At 50.9% G+C, this 11,182-nt stretch overlaps 1 protein-coding gene across 1 annotated transcript; it reads left to right on the forward strand.

Annotated features, from left to right (window-relative positions):
• Positions 1-1,598: 1,598 nt before the first annotated feature.
• On the forward strand, positions 1,599-10,861 carry Fmod (fibromodulin). Its single transcript, XM_051147429.1, has 3 exons — positions 1,599-1,765; positions 4,516-5,507; positions 10,529-10,861. The coding sequence occupies exons 2-3, from the start codon at positions 4,523-4,525 to the stop codon at positions 10,678-10,680; spliced, it is 1,137 nt and encodes a 378-aa protein (XP_051003386.1). The 5' UTR covers positions 1,599-1,765; positions 4,516-4,522; the 3' UTR covers positions 10,681-10,861.
• Positions 10,862-11,182: the final 321 nt, after the last annotated feature.

The following is an 11,182-nucleotide window of genomic DNA, read 5'->3' on the forward strand; positions in this document are numbered from 1 at the left end:
TGGCTGTCCTGGACTCACTTTGTATACCAGGCTGGCCTCGAACTCACAGAGATCCGCCTGCCTCAGCCTCCTGAGTGCTGGGATTATAGGAGTGTGCCACCATGCTCGGCTTGCCCAGATACTTTTAATGTTCCAAATGCAAATCCTCTGAGTGTTTCCCGCTTTCCAGTTCTTTAAATTGAAGGGTGTTTCTTGGATGTGGGTATGAGGCAGCAATTTGAGGAAAGAGCGTTTAAACACATGGGTCATCTAAGCTAGCTAGACTCAATATGAGCCCCGGTCTCATGGCTCTGAAGGGTTTCCCCTTTAGTCCCCCGGTTTTCCAGGTTCAGTTTCTGACTCAGTGGCCTGTCTGCCTCTTCACTGGAATGTCTAAGTGGCATCTAACTTTGCATACAAGAAGTATAACTTTTTCCACTCAACTCCGATCTTCCATCTCTTTCCACATTGGGCAGTGGTGCTACTGTCCATCCAAGGATGGATTATAATTTGGACAGTCATGTTTGCCTTTCTTCAGTGCTGTCCACAGCAGTCTACCCTATACCCTACTGTGCTAATCCAATTGTGTCTCTTCCCAGAGAGACAGAAATTCCCTTTCTCCAAACATACAAGCCTTCTATGAATATATATATTAATTATATCTATATCTCTTATAGTTAATACATATTAATTACATGACTTTCTTATATATATGTATATATAAAACTTACATATATATGTAAACATGGGGGCTGGAGAGATGGCTCAGCAGTTAAGAGCACTGGCTGCTCTCCCAGAAGATGCAGGTTCAATTCCCAGCATCCACATTGCAGCTCACAACCATTCTAACTCCAGTCCCGGGGGACCTGACGCCCTCGTTGGCCTCTATGGACACTGCGTGCATGTGGTACACAGACATACATGCAGGAAAAACACTCCTCATACACATAAGATAAAATAAAATTGTTTAAAATGTAAATCAGATCCTGGTGAGTCACCTTCATAAAACATGTCTTTAAACATTTAGGCTAAAATATTTGCTGTGGTCTAAAACTCTCCTCACTGCCCAGAGCCTGCTCATCTCTCTACCTTCATCTTCCCCTGGTTTAGGTATTCCACATCTGTAAAGTGGGCATAACCGGACTAGTTAAGAGTCCCTGGTTTGACATCTGTCCCAGTGGTAGAAAGGTCTCAGTGGTCACCGTCACTGGAGCCAGAACAAGCCCTCCAGCCAGCACGCTCTCCCATGTAGTAGCTTAACATCTGGCTACAGTGAGTGGGTGAGCCAGAAAGACAAACACAGGCTCCCCGAGGGGACCAGAGCTGCTGAAAGAGTTAAAAGGCTCTTTCTCCAAACCCTGGCCCTCCCTCTCCTGTGCCTGCTTTATGGGCTTAACGAGAAATCCAGGCATGGCACAAGAAACAGTACAAATAACTTCTGGGGCATCGCTAACTCACTCAGCAGCGAGAGCCTTCAGGCTGCCAACGCTTCAGGGAAGAAGATAAGTGAGGGGAAAGAAGGTGGTTTTTACAGCCCTGGGCAGACAGAATTTTGCAGAGCCGACTGTGAGCTCCTCCCCTACAGAACTGAAAAGCCCGCTTAGGCTCCTCAGCCTCTCTTGAGATATTTGATTAGGAATTTGGGGGCGGGGCCATGGCCTGGCACAGACTCGCACACCCTCCGTAGACACTCATTCCTCTCTCTCTCTCTCTTCTTTCTCACACATTCTCCAACCCAAAGAGGCCAGACAGAAGAACGTGGTCACTCTGAACGGTTCAACCCAAGGTAAGTGTAAGTCTTGTTTCTTTAAGTTTTGTCCCTTGCAATTCTATAAAAAGAGACAAAGGGAAGGGGCCAGGTTGGGGAGAAGAATTAGGCAAAGGTGAGTTAGTTACTTCTCCCACGTTGATCCATGATGTAGGAGAGAGGCAACAACGGCAGGGGCATGAGCCCCAGCATGGTACCTATTTCCTCAAGCTCCCTGTGGGTGTCGGAGACCTCCATTTCACAGACATAAAGAAAATTTCAAGACTCTCTCTGCTGCTACTCATGAAACCCACCATGCTGGGGCTCGGGGGCACTATGGAGAATAGTCTCTGAATGTCCCAGAAATCTCTTAGAGAGAGGCACGGTACCCAAATCTTAGGGGGCAAGCTTTGCATATTATGTATGATGATGGGGTGAAAGGGGGAGAATCAAGAATTGATAGTAGTGTCCAGGGTGTCGCAGACGGAATGGTGGGCCACTCCAGCTAGGGGATGGCTTTCAGTTTTACCTCAGCTCTGAGAGGAGAGAATGCCCCTAGAGTGGAGAAACAAAATAGTACAGTAGTAGCTCTTGAGTCAGGATCCTTACGTCTGAGAGAACCACTCCTGGGACCCTCACACTGAACAGAGGGTCTCTAGCAGAACAAGAATCAGCTTGAGAGCGTGCAAGCCTGAAGTGGCATTCTAGACATTCTAAATCGGGTGGGATGAGGACAGGCCGGCACTCCTACCCAGCCCTTCCAACAGCCATAGCTCTGAGGAGAGGCCACTGTGGCTGGGCATGGAGCCGCATGGAAAGCTGAGTCTTGAAGAGGAAGGGAGAAAAGTTCTCTTCTGCCAAAGTGCCTGGTCTGGAAGAGGGAGAAATGGAGACAGAGGTTTAGTGTGCCAGCCCTCTCTAAACAGCCACCTTGGTTGGTCTTGCAGCAGCCCAGGACTGTGCATGGAAAAATGCTCTTTTGGCAGTGGGCCGCTCCATCCATCTTCCCTCCTGGCCTGAGTCAGGGACCAGTCAGCATCCTAGGCAGAGGGCAGTTGAGTCTGCTCCTCAGAAACACTGTGGCTCTTTGTTCGTGGGCTTTGGCTGCCCAGGGATGAGCCAGGGTGCCCATTCTGAGCCATCCAGGGATGGTGGGATGAAAAGACCTAGTGGAACTCTTTTTAGGGAACAGATGGGCCTGACAGGGATGGTTCCCAGAAGTTGAGTAATTGGAGTGTCACAGTCAGGGGTTCCTCTCATCAGTTCAAAGGATCTGATGTTATCTTTCACGTGCCTGTCTTGTCCAGTTGCTGACTCTAGCATGACCCAATGGTGAGAGCACCAGGAAAGGGTCTAAGCATTCTCTGTCTTAACAGTTGTGCTCTGGGAGGTCCCCCTGCTCACTCACCGGGACTATCAGCACAGTGCACTGGCCATAGGAACCTGAAGTAGAGTGGAATACCCAGGTCAGATATGACATCTGTGGTTCCCCCACCTCCAGCTTGCCCCAGTATGCCTTGTTCTTGTCTTGCCGGCAATCTTCAGTGCAACAATCTCCTCAGCAGCATAGGTGATGAGCCTGGAAAGCCAGGTGACATCACCTGGAGGACGTAGCTTAGAAGAGGAGAAGGTGTATACTAGGCGTGGTGGCACATGGCTTTAACTCCAGCCCTCAGGAGGCAGAGGCAAGTGGATCTCTGGGAGTTCAAGGCCAGCCTGGTCTATATAGTGAGTTCCAGGACAGCCAAGGCTGTGTAGAGAAACCCTATCTCAATAAAATAAAATAAAATAAGGGCAGGGATGCTAAATCCCCCTCCTGGCTACGTTCCCTGCCTTTCATTTCTATTCCAGTTTTCCGTGTCCCTAATTCATTTCGGCTGCCTCTCACATAGCTCTTGCAATTCTCATGGGGTGAAAGGTTGTTAAGTCCTTCAGTCTTGAAGACCACAAGGGAGAGGAGCAGATCGGTCCAGACACGGTATGGTCAGCCCAGAAGACAATCACTAGAACGGCGTTGGGTTCCCAGTCTGGAAAGACTGAAGTCTGGGTACACACGCAGCCGCAAGCTGCTAACCAGTGCGATTTTTCTCTCCCAGAAGACTCACAGGCAATGGCACTTTGGAGAACAGCCCAGACCTTGTGGTGGCCACTGGGGAGCCACACCCTCCCACACACTCAGGACCAGAAACCCCCAGGGCTGCCCACGAGACCAAAAGTTCTTCCAGAAGTAGCTCAGCTATTCCCTTTCAAAGTCTAAGACAAGTCTGGAAGCTTCCAGGGCATGGGAAGAGCCAGGAGACTCCCGTCCTTGAATTCTCAGAAAAGATTTCCCTGGGAGTCCAAACTACATGGGAATTCAGACTTCAAAATTTCCCGCCACTGCTGGTACAGGAAGGTACATAGTTGGGGGAGGGAGAGACAGACAGAGAGCGGGTGCTGTGGGCTTCTCAGCTTCAACAACAGAACCTCAGAGTGCTAGAGGATGTAAGGGACCTGCCCTTCCCAAAACTGTAGCCCCAGCTTCTCAGGTTCCGTTGTCCCAAACACACCCAGAAGCTAAAGCTACTGCACTTACCCCAGACACCCAGGCCAGGCTCCCAGGGTGTGCAGAACCAGGAAGAGGCTCCTGAGAGGGAAAGTGCAGCGCCTACCCTCCAGTGCTTGCCTGCATAGTCACAGTGTCATCTGCATAGCTCAGAGACCTACCACCAGCCCAGCATGAGCCACCCAACTGCCCTTCTGCGCTTTCACTCATGATGCTGCTTGCTCTGTTCTCTCCCTTTCCACAGAGACAAAATGCAGTGGGCCTCCATCCTGCTGCTGGCAGGATTCTGCTCGCTTTCCCAGGCCCAGTATGATGAAGATTCGCACTGGTGGATCCAGTACCTCCGAAACCAGCAGTCCACCTACTACGACCCTTACCCCTACGAGCCTTACCCCTATGAGCCCTCCGAGCCTTACCCCTATGGAGTGGAGGAAGGCCCAGCCTACGCCTATGGTGCACCACCTCCACCAGAGCCCCGTGACTGCCCCCAAGAATGCGACTGCCCCCCCAACTTCCCCACAGCCATGTACTGTGACAACCGCAACCTTAAGTACCTGCCCTTTGTGCCCTCCCGCATGAAGTATGTCTACTTCCAGAACAACCAGATCTCTGCCATCCAGGAAGGTGTCTTTGACAACGCCACCGGACTGCTCTGGATTGCTCTGCACGGCAACCAGATTACCAGTGACAAGGTAGGCAGGAAGGTCTTCTCCAAGCTGAGGAACCTGGAAAGGCTGTACCTGGACCACAACAACCTGACCCGGATGCCCGGCCCGCTGCCTCGATCCCTGAGAGAACTCCACCTGGACCACAACCAGATCTCACGGGTCCCCAACAATGCTCTGGAGGGCCTGGATAACCTCACGGCACTATACCTCCACCACAACGAGATCCAGGAAGTGGGAAGTTCCATGAGGGGACTCCGGTCCCTGATCCTACTAGACCTGAGTTATAACCACCTCCGGAGGGTGCCCGACGGTCTGCCCTCTGCCTTGGAACAGCTCTACCTAGAACACAACAATGTCTACACCGTCCCCGACAGCTACTTCCGGGGGTCGCCCAAGCTGCTGTACGTGAGGCTGTCTCACAACAGCCTTACCAACAGTGGCCTTGCTACCAACACCTTCAACTCCAGTAGCCTTCTGGAGCTCGACCTGTCCTACAACCAGCTGCAGAAGATCCCTCCTGTCAACACCAACCTGGAGAACCTCTATCTCCAAGGCAACAGGATCAATGGTAAGATGGGGGAGGGGGGAGGACTCCTTGAGTGCTGATGGGAGTACAAAAGAAATAGACACAGGGAGCCAAGCGGTCAAAGTGAAACACTGACCACCAAAGCCCAGCAGTGCAGCAGGTGTGCAGTGGTTCCCCCAGCAGAGGTAAGACAGCCCACTGCAACGTTGGTTGACTCCAATGACCACTTCCTAGGAGAAGCAAGTTGCAGTCTAAGGCTTTCAAGGTGAGCACACGGGCTGGTCCATGAAAGCAGGATGAAAATAACCTGCACAGGGACTTGCAAGGAAGAAGCAGCCACTTAGCAAGTCACCTGTTGGGGACAGCCAGGGATACAATGTTTTAGGAACACTGAGAAATTAGTTTAGAGACATTCTAGAGCAATGGTTCTCAAGACGTGGGTCTTGACCCCTTTGGGGGGGGGGTCCAAGGACCCCTTTACAGAGTTTCATTTCAAATATTTACATTACACTTCCTAACAGCAGCAAATTACCATTATGAGTAAGTAGCAATGAAAATAATTTTATGGTTGGGGGTCACCACAACATGAGGAACTGTATTAAAGGGTCACAGCATCAGGGGGGCTGAGGACCACTGCTCTAGAGAGATACTGACGGAGAAGGAGACTTTCTGTTATCTTCTGGGGCCTGCCTTAGCAGGCGGGAGGTTGGGCTGCTAATAAGTCAAGTCTCTGAGCATCCTTACAATCATAGAGGATGCAATCTCTCTGTTACCACCACCTCCCCCACCCCACCCACCGTGACTCCTGCTTGCACAAGCTAGTCTCCTGGTTTTAGTGTTTGTGGTTTTTTTTTTTTTTTTTTTTTTTTTTTTTTTTTTTAACTTACTAGCCGATGCACAAAAATGGGCAGCCTCCCAGAACTGAATGCGGGACTTCTTGCCAGTTCTCTCTGGAGTCCAAGGAGCCCCTGGTGGCAAGGCAAAGGTCCTCCCTGGGGCAGCATGAGCGTGGACACCCAGAAGCCTAGGGGAGGGAACGTCCGATTGCGTGCTTTATAAGAATTTCACCACACAGGCAGGACTACCTCTCTGAGGCTGAGAGCTAAAACATGAATTTCTCATTGGCTCGTGGCCTTTTCAGCCTCTTTGTGTTAGGATCTCGTGTTCAGAACATGTTTGCATTTACCCCCAGTGGCTTCTGGTGTACTGAGCCAGCGTTTAGCCTCTCTCTCCCTGTAGCCCAGGGCTCTGCACTAGGGAAGGGAGTCCTGGGAACGATGCAGTGGGCTTTGAAGCTTCTTGGGCCTGCTGAGAAGGAATGTGCCATCTAAGCACAGGAGAGACCCAGTCCTGTCCTCTCCCCCTCCCTCTCTCATCTCAAGGGACAGATCAGTCATTTAGCAAGATGCTAACAGCCAGACTGCCTCTCTCAGAGGGAACAGGGGAGGTCTCAGTGGGGCTCTGAAGTCAAAAGGTGTCTGTCTGGTCCTTTCATTTGAACTGCAAGGCACCGATAGATAGATACACACATCCCAGGTGATATCACACACCATCAGAGTTTGGCATTTTCTCAGCTTTATGTCCTACCCTGCAGTTACCTAACACGTACTCTGAATCCAGAAGAGCTGTCATATAAAGAAATGTCACACTCTGTGCTGTACCTCATCCAAGTGTAACTCTGAACATGTGGCAGGAAGGAGCTCTGGGAAAGAGCGCATGAGCTAACGCCTCACTCTCCAATCAGAGAGAGGTAGCAAGGACAGGCTTTGTCACAGCGTCTTGTCATCTTGTCACCCTTATGTCTTTATACAAAAATACCCAGTCAAATACAAGGTGATCCTTCTCCCAAAAGCTGATTGGAAAGTAAATTATTCAATGAGTTGACCTGAGGCTCTTTGAGAAAGCGTCTCTGTCCAAACCCCTAATGAAAAAAATGTCAGCATCAACCCCAAATCCCTATTGCCAGGTTTGGGGTTCCTTCCCTCCCTTTCCTGGTTATCATTTGGTCTCCCCCAGCTTCTCCTTAGTAAGCAGAGTAACCCTGTGACCTGTCATTCTTGAATTAGTAAATAGTGCTCACAAAGCATGTGATCCAGAGGGCCAGGCACACAGTTTCACAATCGGTCCCTCCTCACTGCCGGTTTAGAGTTGACAGGCACATTCTGGGTGCTTGTTTTCTGAATTGCCAGGACGGGAGGTGAGGGGTAGTAGACCACCCAGCCTAAGGAAGGTAGCATCCCTAACTCCTGTCTTTTGTCAAAGGACCTAAAGCTGGATGTCTCTGTCTGAGAACCAGGGACAATCTGTCTCTGAGGTCTCTAGCTTGCCTGCCACACACACTGGGATTAAACAGGAAGGAGATTTTCCTGCCCTGGCAGCCAGGGACCATGTTGGGGTGGAGGTGTGATAAGAGGGAAGCCAACAGGTCTGCAGGCAACTAGATAGCACTCCCTGCATCCCCCCCTCCCATCTCCCCAGCTCCCTCCAATGTCTCCCTCAGTTTTTCCAACCTGGCTGAGAGCGAGCCAGCAGACAGAGCTATGGAATGTTATTCGGAAGCTGTGGGCGGGGTGGGATTTGAATTTGGAAAGACTTGTCAGTATTTAATCTGGGCTGGAAAATATGTCTGCCAGAGCCCCCTCACAGAGGCTCTGACCTACCGTGGGCTTGAGGAAGGTAGGGTGGGGGGGCTCTTAGAGCCCCCCATGAATATTTGATCTAAATGCCATGTCTAGTTGCTCACAGGTATGACCCACATCCATTCAGCACAGTCTGCAGGCTCCATGTTGGGGCCTCTGTCTCAGTCCCAAATACAATTGGAAGTGACACTGAAGTTCATCCACCTCACCTCACGTCTCCCCTGGCCCTTGTACACAGATAACACACCCAACCCCCATCTAGACTATACCCACTAAGTCTATTCCCAAGGACCAGACGGAAAACACCAGAAAGCATGCCATATCTTCTGCTCTCCTCAAAGGGTATTTCTCGGCCCTCATTCTTCTGGAGAACTAATTCTTTTCCAGGCCTGAATTCTGTACCTGTGAGCAGTGCAAAGGGGTTTTGCTACAAAACACCAGCCCATCTTCGTTAGTTGTTAACGGAGACTAAGAACAAATGACAGCTAGTGTTGGTTCAAAACCAGGTTCCCCCTCAGCCTTCTGCGCCATCTTTCTTGGGAACCTTCATTTTTACACCCACTACCTCCCCCAGGAGGAACTCCCGTTGTCTCTAAAAAGTGGGTTAGTTCCTACCACTTTGCAAGACTAGGGGAGTCTCTGGTGAGACAAAGCCTGCCCTGCTCTACACCCGGGTTGCAGCTGCCAGCATTGTATCTGCATATGATGATGGCTCCACACCCCTCAGTGCCTCATCCCAAACCAGCTCACGGAAAATGCCCAGCCAAGTGGAAGCCGGCCCTGAGCGGCTTCAGAGCTTCCATCGAAGGACTTGGCTGACTCTTGGTTTTTCTTTCTTTCCTTTCAAGTTGCTGATAGTAGAGTGTGGACCCAGGTAAGGGTTGACTCACCCAAGGGGACAACAGAGACAGCTGTGGGAGGCTTTATGTTGAGACAAAGCAGAGCTGTATCTGTTTCATAGCTTAGGGGGATTTCTCTACCAAAGAGTCCTCAGAGACTGCTGAGAGTAAAAGGAACCAATGGCCTAAGGGGGTGGCTCTGTCTGCTCCCCCACCACCCTACCCCACCCCAGGTCTGGAATTCAGATCCCCAGAACTACAAGGTCTTGTGGAAAAGGACACCCAAGGACATCCAGGGCCTGCAGAACAAAGCTCAGATGGAAGTCGGGGTTTAGGAGGGGCTGTGTTGCAGAAGCTGCTGCTGCTGCTGCTGCTGGTGCCAGTGTGCCTGTAATTCTAGCCTCAGGAGACAGATGACTCCCCCAAGGCAAGATGGCTAGCTACCCAGAGTAGAGAGATCAGTAAGCTCTGGGTCTGACTGAATGACCTTACCTCATTGATAAGGTGAGCGATTGATGAAGGTCCCTAACATAAGCCTCAGGCCTCCATAAACAGACGTGGACACATGTTCAGATGTTGCACGTATATCCAAACACACACACTCAGGCCACACACGCATTGAAAATTGAAAAGGAAGAAACAATAAATACAAGAGGCAGACAACAAAAAGTGGTGGTACAGGCTGTAACAACTACTCAGGAGGCCGAGGCAGGAGCATCTGGAGTTCAAGGCTTTGCTTAGCTACATAGTAAATTTGAGGCCGGTCTGGACTATGTGAGCTCCTATCCCCCAAAGTAAAAGAGGCCTATGTAATCATATGCTGGAGATAGTGGGATCATTTATTTGACTTAGTATGATTTTTGAGACAGGGTCTCTCTGAGTTGCCCTTGCTGTCCTGGACCCCACTTTGTGGTTCAGGTTGGCCTCGAACTCGTAGAGATCTGCTTGCCTCTGCCTGCTTAGTGCTGGGCTAAAAGGCTTGTGTCACCACACTTGGCTGTTTTATTTGACTTTGGAGCACTGTGGCAGTGCTGAGCTTCCAACCTGCCTTCTCCTTCCACTCCCTGGAGGCTCTGACACACAGACTCTAAGGCAAAGATTTCTCTCTTTCACTTCCTACTACTTTCTGTACCTGCAAAATTACAGAAAATTATCGTGAATGGTGTCCCTCCATTTCTGGACCATCTTTCTTCTAAGTATGTCATAAGCAAAGCCTTATTTCCAAGCCTTCAGAGCTGCTGTGGTTTCCACTTACCCTCTGCTTCCCCCTGCTGCCTACGGACAGAAAGAAGAAGAAAAAGAAAAAGAAAAAAGAAAAGAGGGGGAAAAAAGGCCTGGTGGGAAGGACACCCAAGGACAGGTGTGGGTAGGGGAGTAGGTGGCTGAGATAGGACCGACTCGGCTCCCAGCACTGCCCCAACAGTGCCTATCAATTCCAAGATACCTTTTGCCCCCTCTCAACTCTTCTTCCCCACACTCAACCCCAATTTTCTTTTATTTCAGTATATTCAAAGGGGTCCCCTAAGCCCACTTTGAATCTGATTCCTAAGCTGGGCTTCTCCCTTCACCCTTCTTGTCCCGCCAGAATTCTCCATCAGCAGCTTCTGCACAGTGGTGGACGTCATGAACTTCTCCAAGCTGCAGGTGCTCCGCCTGGATGGGAACGAGATCAAGCGCAGCGCTGTGCCGGTGGACGCTCCACTCTGCCTGCGCCTCGCCAGCCTCATCGAGATCTGAGGGGCCTGGCCTGGGCTCCGGGCTCCGGGCTCCGGGCTCCGGGCTCCAGGCTCCGGGCTCCGGGCTCCGGGCTCTGGGCACATGCCCCGTCACCACCCCGCTGCATTCATCTTGAAGGTCTGGTTTGGCTTTTGCTGGATGGCCTAGGACAAGCATGTGAATCAAGTCCACAGGACCTTATTCAGTCTCCTTCCAACAGGCAGTTAAGTGGGATCAGGGCCCCCCCAGTTTCTTCAGAGAACAAAAGTGGTGGCCAAAGGAGTAGCCACAGAGTCCAGCCTTCGCCTCCCCAAATCTTCCTACCCCTCAGCCTTCCCCTTGACCTAGGCTGGGAGAGCATTATCTCACTTGGTCAGTAGCATATAACCATTTTCAGTCAATCTGACTCTTTCGGCTCTGCTCAAAGCATGGCCAGCTGCTTGCGCAGTTGCTCTGGGCTTCTATTCACTGCTCCTCAAGACATACCTCCCAGGCCCAACTCGGCTTCTTCTATGCCTTAGGC

The sequence above is a fragment of the Acomys russatus genome, chromosome 6 (assembly GCF_903995435.1).
Source record: "Acomys russatus chromosome 6, mAcoRus1.1, whole genome shotgun sequence".
In the NCBI taxonomy this organism is placed as follows: Eukaryota; Metazoa; Chordata; class Mammalia; order Rodentia; family Muridae; genus Acomys; species Acomys russatus.

Coding starts and splice junctions, on each gene's coding strand:
- Fmod (XM_051147429.1), top strand. CDS start 4,523: ATGCAGTGGGCCTCCATCCTGCTGCTGGCAGGATTCTGCTCGCTTTCC. Junction 5,508..10,528: donor CCAAGGCAACAGGATCAATG/GTAAGATGGGGG, acceptor TTGTCCCGCCAG/AATTCTCCATCAGCAGCTTC.